A 14,187-nucleotide genomic window follows, 5' to 3' on the forward strand; every position below is an offset into this window, starting at 1 on the left:
GTGTGGCTCAGTGGTTGAGTGTCAACCTATTAACCAGGAGGTCAGGGTTCGATTCTCGGTCAGGGCATATGTCTGGGTTGTAGGTTTGGTTTGCAGTGTGGTGCGTGCAGGAGGCAGTCGATCAGTGATTCTCTCTCATCATTGATGTTTCTCTCTCTCTCTCCTGCCCTCTCTGAAATCAATTTTAAAAAAGTATATATATATATATATATATATATATATATATATATATATATATATATATATATATATAAAATTCAGCAGGGAGGGCCTGGGAGGCCTCCAAGGCTGGAGAAACGCAGGCTTGGTGCTCTCAGGGCATCCTCCGGCATTCTGGGAAACTTGCTGGCAAATTCAGGACCTTGCAGACAGCACAGCACAGGGAGGGAGGGAACTCAAGAGCTAAGAGTATGGGCTCCTGAGTCAGAAACCTGGGTTTGAATCTGAGCCCTGCCCCTTCCTGGCTATGTGGTTTCAGTCCAATTACTTACCTCTCCAAAGCCTCTGGAATCTTCATCTTGAAAATGGAGACGACAGTATATCCGCCCATAAGATTCCCGTGAGGATTAGTGAGTTAATCTGTGAACTTTCCATGTACTGCCTGGAACACGGAGCACGCAGTACATGGTGGCTATTAGGGTTGTTTTATTTCTTAAACCTTATGTAGTCAAGCTTCATCACATGACAGAAGTAGTGAGAGCAGCACTCATAAGACATGGCTTTCCAGACAAAATTGGGAGCCCCCCACTGGCAGCCACCCCAAGAACTCCTTGGTGTGAGTGAGTCCCAGTCCCATCCCCTCGTGCAGCCCTGGACCCCCTAAACCTTCCAGCTCCAACGTCCTCCCTCATCCCCAACCACCTGGCAGACACAGTAAGTGGTCCCGCGCTGTGACAAGATTGGGATTTTGGCTTTAAGAGTTCGAGTTAAACACTTTCGAGCGTTAGTATTCTTTGGTTCCATAGCATGTGGTTATTTATGTCTCATGCCCACATGGCTTCAGCTTTCTCCATCGTCCAGGCCTCAGGGTGCAGACGGAGAGAAACGCCCTGGCTGCCCAGGGTGCGGGTGCCATGGACTCCCACCCTCTCCACCGAGAGGCTGGAAGCGCGTCAAGTGGATTTGCTGACATCTTCAGTTATCCTGCGGGAGGCTTTGCCAATGCCTCGCATTTTGAAAATCATGGCGAAAGGTAAGCAATCAAGTTGGCAAGAGCAAATATTATAACCTGCAGGGTGGGACAGACTGGAGTAGTAGGAAAGGAGCAAGACTAGGAAGGGAACTAGAGAGAGATGAGAGAATAACGTGAGAACAGAGAAAAATGAAGTGGTGAAAGGAGAAAAGGAAATGGGAGCTGAAGCTTAAATTTAAGAACGGAAGCTTAATAGTAGGAAGCGATCACAGTAGGCTAGAAAGTGGGAGTGAAATGGTAGGAAAGCCTCAAACAAAAGCTCATAATTAGGATGCAGCGTTCGAGCCCTTTCCCTGTCTTTACAATTGAAGGAAAGAAGAAGAAAAAGGAAACAAACAGGGAATTCTCAGTCTTCCTCTTGGCAAAGCCAGGGGGTTGGATTATGATCTCTCAGGTGCTTTCCAAAGCGGACAATCTGTGAGTTTATAAATCACATGTGTATGTAAGGCTCCTTATTTGGTTAAGATACATCACTGCGGTCAGGATTAAGTCCATAGAAGCCAATCAGCTGGATTTTCTCGGTTGAAAACGCCCGGATCGTAATGCCCTTCAGAGTTTTACATAGCTTATACAGTGTGATTGCTGTTGAACAACTGACCAGCCCTGGACACATCCTGGACCTGACGCCGAGCTCAGGGGAAGGAAGGAAGGATGGAGCCGAGCCCTAGGTCCTGGAGCCGGCGGCTGGCCTTCCCCCGGGCGATCCGTCCGCCCGCTCGTTGTTGAATTCTATGATGTCCGTCTCCTTGGTGTCCAGCGTCTCCATCAGATACAGCAGGTCGCGGGAGGCTCGCGGGCCGGCCACGAAGTTGATGCCACTGGCCTCGGAGGACGTCTCTGGGTCGAGCAGCAGGGGCGGCTCCGGGGGGTTGGCGGCGGGCTCGGGCCCCCCTCGGGCCTCCAGGGAGGTGTGGCTGGACTCCAGGAACCCGGGCAGGCTCCACCTTTTGGGGTACGAGTCGTTGGCGAAAGGGTCCTCCTCCGGGGAGAAGGGGAACAGGTCTGGCTCAGCCTGGATGGAGACAGTCTGGGGACTGGGGCCTCGCGGCGGCGTCCCCTCCCCGGAGGGGAACACCATGAGCCGCAGGGGGTCCCCGGGGCCGCCGGGCTGCACCCCGGTGAAGTCGAAGCTCTGCAGGGAGGCGGTGGAGTCCCCCAGGTCCTCGGCGGCCGCGGGCCCCGGCGCGGTGACGCGCAGCTCGGGGACCTGGGGCATGGCGGCGGGGGAGCCGCGCGGGCTGGGCTGCGGGCTGAGGCTCTGCAGCGTGCTGGTGCGGCTGGCCTCGCGGATGGTGGACAGCTCGCCCAGGCTGGCGTGCCGCGCGCCGCCGTCGGGGGCCGCGGGCTTGGCGGCGCGGCGCGGGCTGCGGGCCGGCACGTCCAGGAGGTCGCGGCGGGGGCTGAGGTCGCCGGGCGGGAAGAAGGCGGAGCTCTCGCTGGCCTGGCGGGCGAAGCGCCGGCCGCGCGGGCTGCCCGGGTGCTCGTGGGCGCTCAGGAAGCGCTTCACCCTGCGGATCATGGAGCGGCGGTGGCCGTGCTTCTCGTAGTCCAGCCACTCCTCGCCGGGCAGGTCGGACCCGGACAGCCTGCAACACAGCGGGGCGGGTGTGGGCGGGGTGGCCCGGGGGCAGGGTCTCAAAGGTTGGCATTTTTTGCATAAAGGATTTTGAGGGGTGACGTGGACATGAAAAATAGTCTAGCGGAGGGTCTCAGTGTTTGGTCACTGGATCTTTTTAAACTCATAAACTGGCCCAGCCCGGTGGCTCAGAGGTTGAGCATGAACCTATGAACCAGGAGGGCTCCGTTCCATTCCAGGTCAGAGCACAGGCCTGGGTTCTGGGCTCAGTCCCCAGTGTGGGGCGTGCAGGAGGCAGCTGGTCAACGATTCTCTCTCATCACTGATGCTTCTCTCTCTCCCCCTTTCCCCTTCCTTTCTGAAATAAAAAACAAAAACAAATTATCGAGCACCCCAAAGAGATTTATTTATGTGGGTTAATGCGATTGCTATTTACTCTATTAGAAACAGTTGAGGAATAAAAACAAAACAAAACAACAACAAAAAACCCACACCACACGCAAGGATATACAAGCAGACATTCCATTACCTATTAAGTGATTACATCCTCACCTGGCATATAGCCCCTGGAAAATTCTACTCCACCCTCAGGAGAGTGAAAAAGGCAAATAACATTTTAGTATGACAAAGGTGACTTTGCAACAGCTAGCAGTGCTGTATGATATATAGGGAGGTTGTTAAGAGAGTAAATCCTGAGTTCTGTCACAAGGAGAAATCTTTTTCCTTTTTTTCCCTTTTTTTTTTTTTGTCTCTTTATTGTATCTGTGTGAGAAGATGGTGGTAATTGTCTCACAATATAAATCAAACCGTCATGCTGTGTGTTTTACACGTATGCAGTGATGTATATCAATTTAAGGGCCTGGCTGCTGGGGATCTGCAGGAGTCCCGGGACCACACTCTGAGAATCACGCAGGTAGAGATCTGACCATGAAACAAAAAGATGTAGTATGTGTTCTTCCTCCCTCATCACAGATGAACGAAGGTCATATTTTCCCAGGACCCATAAAACTCCCAGAACAATGGATCATAGCTAAATTCAAGACCGTGCAAATGAGAGCTAACGTTTACTGACCTCCCATGAGGTAATTACTTATCACAGTAATCATGTGCGTTGGTATTGTTATTGCCACCCACGCTTTACAGATGAGGAAGCGAGACCAGAGAGAATCGTTAAGGCGATGTAGTAGCGAAGGCCAGACCCAGAAGCCTGACTCCCAAGTCCTTGTCTTGACTCTCCTGATACAAAGCCTGAAGAGGGAGTGTGGGCTTTGGGGAGGACTCACACTGAGGTTGGGCTCCTCGTGTGACTAATTTGATAGATTTGCTGTTGAGAATTTTTAACACTTAAGACACAAAAAACCTCACCCTCTTTACTCTTCTCCGACAAGGCTGCAGTAAAATGGATGATGGAGGTAACAGTAAGGGCCACTCCTGCCTCAGATTACACGGCTGCTGGTCTCACATCTCTGTGGATTTAGTCTTAACGAGGCTTGAAGAACTACCGAAAGCCGTGCCCCTAAACTGCCAGCGCCGGTGTTGGCTCCGGGAGCAGCAGTGACCGGGCCGCCCCAGGCCAGTGTTCACACGTGACACCCACGATGACAAGATGCTTTACCGTGCCAGCTGCATTTTATGCGACACAAGGGAGAGGTAAGGACCGCATCATGTTGGTGTAACCCGAAAGGGCAAAGGGAGCAGCCAAAAGCAAACTTGGTTTCTTGTGTTTATGAATAACGAGCGGGTGATTGAGATGATTTACTGGCTAAACGTCCTGGGATGGCGTCGGATTACAGCCTCTGAGCTGTTATTCTAAAGCCCCAGCTCTGCCCTTGGCCACCAGATAGCCTCTGGCCCGCCCTCGGCTCCGCAGGGCTCAGATTCTGTTACAGGGACCTGAGAAATGCAGACTCATGCTTCAGTGGCCCCGGTGACCCGCTGGGCGGGTTTCATTGGGTCAGACCTCCAGTCACACTTCAGGAACCCATGTCACCGGGGCGTGCACCAGGGGAGCGACAAGCACAGCTGTTCACTCAGACTGCCTCGCTGGCTGGGCTCTGGGAACCCAGGTGGTTATTTGGGACCTGAACTTTTTGTTCAGGATTTGTTTGCCTTAGCTCCTCCTAAACCACACAGCCTTGTAAGAATGACAAAATCTTCTAGGGGGATAAAAATGTATTATTATTACTTCAGAACTTCGGGAATCCTGGAAACAACAACAACACCCAAACTTTCTTACTATGTGTGCATTGAGGTGGTGGATGTGCACATTCAACCGAGGCAGAACGATGAAGGCCGTGGGCCACAAAGTGGAGGAAAATGCACCAGGTGGAAAAAGCAGACTGCAGAAGGGCCAGAGCTCTCGCTAATGATCTACTGATTTACCATCCGACATTGAGACCCCGTGGCACCGTCCTGCCTCGTGAAGCAGTGGAGTGGACACGTGAGGTCTGTGCACTTACACAGCCTGCCAGGAACCGACTTGTCGCATTAAGTCCTGTATCACACAACTTAAAAGGAGGGCGAAGGCACGTGCAGCCGACCCTTGAACAGCTCAGGGGTTGAGGGCACTGAAAATCTACCTATAATTTTTGACTCTCCAAAAACTTTACTAATGGCCCTCTGTTGACCGGAAGCCTTATCTGTAACCAACACCTAATTAACACCTATTTTGTATGTTACATGAATGACATATTATCTTGTAACAATACAGTAAGCTAGAAGAAAGAAAATGTTACTAAGAAAATTATAAGGAAAACACATGTATTGAAGAAAAAAAAAAAAAGTCCCCATGTAAGTGGACCATGCAGTTCAAACCTGTGTTGTTCAGGGGTCAATTGCATATAAATAAGGAGGAGCAAAGACGGTGTTTGAGCTGGACTTTTGCTACTGAGTAGGAATCAGGCAGAGAAAGGACGGGCACTCAGGTGAAAGAAGCAACCGGGCGAATAGGGTAGCAGGACAGTGTAGGGTGCTTGTGAGGGACAGGAAATGAGTTTGTGTGAAGCACACAGGACAGTGTCAGCACAGAGGCAGAGAGGCAGCCTCGGGCTGTGACATGAAGAGTCTATGTGACAGGGAGAGGGATTTGGACAAGGAGAGCTCTGCATCGTCTTTGAGAATGGATATGAGAATGGACATGAGAGTATGCCTTTTGGTGGCAGTGTCCAAGCGGGAGCAGTGACACGGAAAGCAGCATGGAGAGTGTTGTCAAACAGAAATGTGCTGAATAAGAAATGTGACTTGGGAACTTTCCATACTGTTAGTCAGAAAATGGGCCTTCAGAAGGACACTGAATGGTCTGTGATCTGGGGGCAGTTTTATGAATCTCACGCTGCAGTGATGAGGGAAGCCCTCCGGTCTCTGGGCTTCCAAAGAGCAATGTGACGCCCACCCCACGAAGAATCTAATGAACTGTCTTCTACATGACACCTTCCCGGAAGGGTTCACTGCCGACACACAGTGCCCATCTCCTGCCTCTAACAGCCATGGTTCCCAATAGGACAGCAGAAACTGTGGCTTAAGAGCAAAATAGTTGCCGAAACCAGTTTGGCTCAATGGATAGAGCGTCGGCTTGGGGACTGAAGGGTCCCGGGTTCGATTCTGGTCAAGGGCATGTACCTTGGTTGCGGGCACATCTCCAGTAGGGGGTGTGTAAGAGGCAGCTGATCGATGACTCTCATCGATGTTTCTATCTCTCTCCCTTCCTTTCTGTACAAAATCAATAAAAAATATATTAAAAAAAAAAGAGCAAAATAGTTGAAGGCTTGCAGGGGTCCTCAAACTTTTTAAGGGGGCCAGATCATGGTCCCTCAGAGAGCTGGAGGGCCGGACTATATGAACTACTAATTCCTACTGTAACACCTCGGCTGCACTCACTGCCCAAAAAACCTGGCGGGCCAGATCAGACTCCTCTGCGGGCCGCATGTGGCCTTCAGGCCATAGTTTGAAGACGCCTGGCTTAGAGCATACAGAATAGCATATAACTTAACACCATCAATAGGTTCTATGACTTTAAGTAAAATGACAAATGAGGAAACCAATTTTACTATAGGCTAATTGATATAAACAAGAGCTAAGTCCCTACAGCACCTCATAAACTTTAAAATAAAATGATGTTGAACAAGATGACATTATTCAAGGACCTGCTGTACTTGAAAATATTTTTTATTTCCCAGTTGGGAGGCTTGGGTGTATTTTTTAGGTCCATTTAAATTTTCTATGTTCCCGTATTTGATTTTTAATGTGTACCCGTAGTTTAGGGTTAGTACAGTTCTGAGGCCCAAATACAATACCACTTAAACTACCCCCAAACAATTATAGCAGAAATATTATCTGATAGAATGCCAGAACCCTCATTATATTGCTCCATATTAGAGAAGGTCAGCTGAAAAAGCTGGGTCTTATATTCTGGAATTCACGTGGACTGAGGTAGGCAGGTAATTAGAGATAGGGGGACAATAGTGCCCAGAGGTGGAATTTGAGAACTGCCTCTGTGGTGAGAAAAATGATTTATTTTGGGACCTTGCAGATCCAGGATTGCTGCTGTCCAGGCTGTGTGACCTTGGGAGGCCCACGTAACCTCTCTGTGACTTTGCGCCATTTGGTAATCTGGTGACAGGTTTGCCTTACTCTACCGCCTTGCAGGTTGTTTGGGAGTTCCAAAGGAGTGGTCAGTATGTGGAAAAGCTTTGCAGAGTAGGGAGGGTATAAAAGGAGCTCTTTCAATGATTGGCAAATGTTCAGAGGTGGTTTTCAAATCGTCGTTGACGTCTTGCACATGATTAGAGGAAATGATAGCGTCTGCTTCAAGGTCACTTTCTTTTCTCCTTCAAGAGTGTTCTTTAAAAAGTGTTACTACTCCTTGGAGCTGCCACCTGACAACTAACACATGAGAAGGGATGACCATAACAGTCATTTAATAGTAAGGCTAAGGCACTGGGTAAATGGAGAGGAAACATAAGGATGAGAGGAAGCTGGGTTATTTGAGGGAAGGGAGCCAACCAGGTGGGACTGCCCTACTTTGCCTCTCAATGTTGTGTTTTGTGCCATTTGCAGATATTGCCAAAGCCTGCAGCACACATTTACTGCACAATATTAATCATCCACACTGAAATATAGGAAAAGTGAGCATGGGAAAGGTTGTGCCATGTATTGTGCTATTTTTAAAAATACGCTTTTATTTATTTTTTTAAATTGATTTTTAGAGAGAGAGGAATGGAGAGGGATAGAGAGATAGAAACATTGATGAGAGAAGAACATCATCGATCAGCTGCTTCATCATTGATGAGCTGCCTCTTGCACTGTCCCTTTTGGGGATCAATCCCACAACCTGAGCATGTGCCTTGACCGGGAATCGAACCGGCAACCTCTTGGTTTCTCAGTCAACGCTCAACCGTTGAGCCACACAGGCCAGGCTGGGCTATTTTTGAAGGGGAGGAGAAGGGTAAGTGCAGGAGAAAGAAGAGGTTATGTTAAGCTTGTCAGGCTAGTTTAGTCTACAAGGAGGAAAAGCATCACTTATTTGTACAGGTCAGATCACTGTCTGGATTGGTGTCTGTGTTCTTACTTTAATTTCAAGTGTCAAAAAACAAACAAACAGCCACCTAATTTAAAAAAATCTCTACCGAGCACCTATAGCACCATAAGCACCACGGTCTCCTTCGCCAATGACAAATCTCTGAGAGCAGCAGCAGGAGTTTAATTAAGGCCTCTTGCAAAGGTGCTTGGGCTGGGACGGGGTGCAGAACACTGGCTGCCTCCTGTGGCCAAACAAAGAAGAGGCAGGAGGCAGGACAGCTGAGTGACAGCCCCTTTTCAGACTTCCTGGGGTGTCTCATATGGAAAGGCCAACATCAGTGCGGATGACACTCATAGAGCGAATGCATTTTTTTTTCAAAGCAAGCTTCCTGCCAAGCAACCCTCGTCCTAGAGTGATCAGGGAAATATAAGTTTCAAAAGACCGAGGGATAAAACTGGATGATGCTTAATTTTTTCCCTCTGTGCCACTGTGAAAGTGGTGTTTTGACATTTTAAATTCTAATAATAGGAGGTCGTTTTAATAGAATCAAAAGAAGAAATTTAGGAAAATTATATTTAATAGGAGTTCTTCTCACTTCAGATATATTATTTGCCAATTGCTAGTATGCCCAAAGTCAGGCGGCTATGTTGGAGGGAGCCGATCATTTGTCTGAAAATCTGTCAGGACAAAAAGGCATGGTGTGCGGAGGAGCATTTATTCACAGGCAAGCAAAGTGTACTCTTCAAACCCGTTAGAGGCCAATGCTGTTATTTTTAACCTTCTGCACCGCAGAATCACCTCAGCACTACAGTCAAGGATTTGTAAGACAGTCAAGGTAACCCTCACACGGAGCCGGGCGGTGTGGGCCTAAGCATTGTGAGGGAAGTCCAGTGGATGGAAGGAGGTATCTTCCCAGCTTTCCTCTCCACTCCCTTGCTGGGGACACTTCCAAGCCAGGGGAGCATCGTGAGAGGAGTACTTAGCTCAGAAAGCTGCAAACACGGCTCGCAACCCTACCGCTGCCTCTCCGTTACCTCTGCTAGTTTGGACCAAGCACTACGGCAAATCCGGTTAAAGAATAGGCGTATCATGCCCCACGTTACAACTCTGGTTATGCTCCTCTAGCCTCCACTGGTTGATGCAAAGAGAAATAATGGCCCCAAATAGAGGTTCACCTAAGTTTTGTTAGAGAAGAAAATCAAGCCATCTGTACCTCTCGTATCATTTAGGAAGTTAGAGCGCCAATGGTGGTCCCCATGTCGGCATATGAGAGACCCCTGGAGTTATTTATAAAATTATAAACTTAATGCATATTCATCTCCTTGGGAGGTTCCATCTCTCCTTTCTCTGTGGTGCATTAAGTGCAAATCAATGTTCCAAGAATACATTTCTGTTCAAGTTAGTGATTCAGAATTCAAGATATTCTTGGTTGTCTGTGATACACCGATGCAATATTATGTTGTTCCTTGTAAAGTGAAAAATTTTAAAATAGTTGGCTAAGAAAAGATTACCGAATAAAACATCCATCTGGAAATATACTCAACCATCCTATATAATAAAAGTATAGTATGCAAATTGTCCCCTCTGACTGGGAGTTGTCCTGGAGTTTGACCAGGGAGTGGGGCCAGCCAGGGGGAGGGAGGGAGGACCTGTGCGGTGGCAGCTGTTAGGGACCATACCAGTGCAGGAATTTCGTGCACTGGGCCTCTAGTACTTCAATAAAGTCTTGCTTTGCTAAAATACATATTTTGGTATATTTGAACTAATATCATTGAGATACTTCTGATCTTCTATATAATTCTAAATGCTCAGTACATATTTGTATAATTGTAAAAAAGTAAATGTATCATTGCTACATATTCTTAGAATTTTGGAATGAAGACAGAGAAGTAAAAGTCATTATTTCTGGGTAATTGGTTACAGTTTCACAGTAACACATAAGTCATAAATTCCTCAACTCCCAAATAGGAGTAAGTTTCTACAAAAATTAGAATATTTTTCCTCTTTACTAAGTGGATCCTTAATTGGCTTCATGGACACATTGCTTAAGATCACCGTGTGAGATGTTGACATGTTTGAATCATGGCAGAAAGCCCAATAGAACAGACTTTTAAAAACAGGATTGCAGTCAGCAGTCTAAGGTTCACAGGCAGAGCAAGTGCTTTTAGATTCAGACAGTGTTAGTACACCTCATACACGCATGACACCCGTGAGTGATCCATTTCACAATCAGCTACAGCCTTCTCCAAGATTTTGAATCCTTTAGTTGCTACGGTTGGGCATTTTATTAGGGTTTACCAATGTCTTTAAAAAATTATTGCTTCTACACTCTTGGTCATTTTGATTTACAAGAGAGGATTAAAGGGAGTTATGAGACTTCAGGTTTTTAATTTCCATATATTCCATTACTCAGAGACTTAGCAAGTTGTGCTAATGAATAATCCCAAGCATTTAAAAAATGATAAGAATTTTGGAGCACCTCGTGGCTGTATAATTGAAGACAAGCATTCTACTTCAAGCCAGCTGTGTGGTAGGCTAGGCCTGTACCTTAGTTCTTGTTGTTTGTTTTAAACAGAAATTTATTTTCAGCAATGCTGGCTTGAGTTTAAGCATTGTAAGTTTGTTTTGGGGAAGTGAAATTTATGAAACAGAGTGCTTGCTTCTGGTATATTTGAATCAATATAATTAAGAATACTTCTGATCTACTATATAATTTTTTTTTGTTGTTGTAAAAGAAGACCCATTGTTTTTAGAGTTTGGATGTATTGTATGAACAACTCTTCTTTTGATTGTTTTCAGACATTTTTAAAATCTTGGTTAATAGTGCCTGCATGGCTAAACGAATGAAAAGATGCCTTAATTAAAACAGCAGATCAGAAAGTGTTTTACATTATGACAAAAGACTACTAATCAGATTCAAATGATATCATCTCAGCTGTGTAATGGGAAAAGGGAATAACCAGAAAGATTTCTTTTCATTGCTCAATTAATTCATAACATGGTTTATTAAGTGGACACAGCACTGGCCAGAGAATAATCAACACTATTTATTAGATGCCCAAGACAGGTATATTTATGAAAATTAACATTTTTGTAAATAAAAATTTCTATTTTGCGTGCTCTCTTCAGATTTTCAACTGGCCGTTTTTCCCATTGAAAATGGTCATTCTGAAGTTGATTTTTAATATGCTCCATACAAAGATTGGGAGATAGAAATTCAGCACTCATTTAGTGTTAGAAATTATAAAATATAGTTTTAAAACAAGCTTTTTGGCCTCAGATTGGACAGAGAAAGATGGGTCTTGTTAACACTTCCTTTGGATTAAGACATGATGAAGATCAGCTGTGGTGAGCACACAGGTGTTTGCTTCACTAGCTACACAGGCACCATCTCCCGCCCCACTCACCACATCTGGCTTCAGTGCCTTCCCTCCTGCTCAGGTGCCCAGGCCCCTCCTGGGACCAGCCCAGCCCCTGCCTTCCTGTGTTTTCTCTAGGACCTTGCTCTGTCAACCCCTCTGGCTCCCGTGCCTTCCTTATTCTCCAGTGGATTCCTGTCTTTTTTCCTTCTTTTTCCAGAGCAAGAATATTTATCAGTTTGTTTATTACATCTTGCTTTATCTTACAAAGGATTTGAGGTGGCTTATAAAAACAATGCAATAATATATGAAGTTAGGCTACTACAGGAGAGCTAGAATAAGGAAGAATGGCAGGATGAGACACAGTACCCAGAAAAACAGCCCCCAAACCCCACAGACTTTCTACAGGTGGGCTACAAATTTGATTTGCAGCTGCCAGCAGCCAAATGGAAAGGAGACCATCACCAATGATAAAACCCAGAGTCCGTAACAAATAGTGGAAGTTTGCCCAGAAGAGACAAAGCTCTCTTCTTTCCCACTGATGTCTGAGGGAATTTTTCCCCGATGAAAGGGCTGCTAAGTCATAAAGTGGACGGTCCTCCAGCAAATAGCATAAGGAGTCTTTATGGATCTGTTCAAACGAGGCATAAAGTGGTTTTAAGGAACAATGGCAGGGTGGAAGAGGGCAGCTTCCCCTTTCCCGTCCTTAAGTGTTATAAAACCAATAAAATACATACCACCACTCTTGACTTGATGAGACAAAAAATAAATATATAAATAAATAAATATATATCTTTTTAACCATCACCAAAAACAACTAAGTAGACACTCAAACTGGAACACAGGTAGCACCTGCAGACTCACTAGCGGCACCCCAATAACCCCCTGCCCACCAGTGGTGCTGGGTTCTCTTCCTTTACAGGTTAGCTCTTCAAACACTCTGCGTTAGTCAATGATGGGACTGGAGGGGAAGGTTAAAGCCTATTTAATGACCTAAAAACAAACTCACAGAAGAGCATCTATTAATTTTCAAAATTGCAAACGTTGCCAGACATCCACGAAACTGCCGCTGCAGAGCGCACTAAAGATGCTGAGTAGCGCAAACCACAGGACATTGCTATTCCCGGAGACGGAGCCACTGGCGGGTGGGTACGAGCTCCCTGGCCTGGAAGAAGCTCTGGACAGCAGAGCCCAGGCTCAGCAGTCTCTCCGGAGGCAGGAGCAAGGCTAGCGTAGGCACCCTCCTCTACGGTGTTCTTGAGGAAAGGGCAAATCTCCTGGCTCCTGAACGGCCTCATTATACATAGACCACAGCGCATGACTTTCTGCCTTGTCATCCTTTCCTCTGGGTCTCGAAGGGCTTTCAGCCTCAGCAGCTCCTTGGGAGGAGCATACACATCACTGCTTATGGGGCCCGGGAGACACTCGGCTAAGAGCAAAGCCTTACAGAAACAGGACCGAAACAGGACTGATACGGTGATGAAAACAAGACAAAGCTGGGATGTGTGTGAGGCGGGGTGGGGAGGTAGAAGAGAGTGTGGGGGATCAGTGGTGATGGCAGGAGATTTGAGTTGGGGTAGTGAACCCACAATACAATACACAGATGATGTACTGTAGAATTGTGCACCGGGAACCTATATAACTTTATTAACCAATGTCACCCCAGTAAATTTAATAAAAAAAAAGAAATAAACACAAGACAACAAGCTGCAAGTTGCTTCTGCTAAGCCCTGCATCACCAAATGGAGCCTTAAATATAGTTCCAGCTCGCCCAGAAATGGGATCTTCCACCGGCCCATCTGGACTCCCCTGGAGAGCACTAGTTACATAATCTGCCTGCTAGGCCCCTGCACCTGCTGAAGGAAACCTTGCAATAACCAATGTGTTCAGCTGCCTACTGCAACACTTCCTTGTTCCTGCTCCCTTCTGTCTATAAAAGCCAGCTCCTTGGGGCTCCTTTCTATCTGTTAAGTGAATGCTCACGAATCACTGAGTAAAGCCAATAGGATCTTCGAAATGTACTCAGTTGAATTTTGCTTTTTAAACGCTAGGGAAAGAGTTTTCGATTGGGGGGGGTGAGGATGGGGGGGGGTGGGAGGGAGGGAATGAAGGGTCACAAGTGGCAACTACAAGATGCAAATTCAGCCAAAACCGGTTTGGCTCAGTGGATAGAGCGTTGGTCTGCGGACTGAAAGGTCCCAGGTTCAATTCCGGTCAAGGGCCTGTACCTTGGTTGCGGGCACATCCCCAGTAGGGGGTGTGCAGGAGGCAGCTGGTCAATGTTTCTAACTCTCTATCCCTATCCCTTCCACTTTGTAAAAGAATCAATAAAATACATTAAAAAAAAAAAAGATGCAAATTCAAGTTATTCCGTCGGGGGAACAACAAGCCACTCTTTGCCCAAAAGTTATAAGAAAAATTCCACAAGCTTTTTCCTTTTTCTGTAATCTTTGAGAAGGCTTCTTATTTTTCTAAAATTTTCCTTACTCTTTTTAAGTTACTTGGAAACTGTGGCATCTGCCTTCAGCAAAAATACTCAAAC

At 46.5% G+C, this 14,187-nt stretch overlaps 1 protein-coding gene across 6 annotated transcripts in view; it reads right to left on the minus strand.

Moving 5' to 3' along the window:
* Positions 1 to 625: 625 nt before the first annotated feature.
* BEST3 (bestrophin 3) overlaps positions 626 to 14,187 on the minus strand; it is a 39,607-nt gene continuing 26,045 nt past the window's right edge. For all 6 annotated transcript variants that reach the window (XM_036458950.2, XM_036458948.2, XM_036458952.2 and 3 more), the window contains one exon: positions 626 to 2,778. In XM_036458950.2, the coding sequence (XP_036314843.1) occupies positions 1,857 to 2,778 (922 nt within the window). In that variant the 3' untranslated portion in view covers positions 626 to 1,856. The remainder of the gene's footprint in view (positions 2,779 to 14,187) is intronic.

Source organism: Pipistrellus kuhlii, unplaced genomic scaffold (genome assembly GCF_014108245.1).
Source record: "Pipistrellus kuhlii isolate mPipKuh1 unplaced genomic scaffold, mPipKuh1.p scaffold_m20_p_3, whole genome shotgun sequence".
Taxonomy (NCBI): domain Eukaryota; kingdom Metazoa; phylum Chordata; class Mammalia; order Chiroptera; family Vespertilionidae; genus Pipistrellus; species Pipistrellus kuhlii.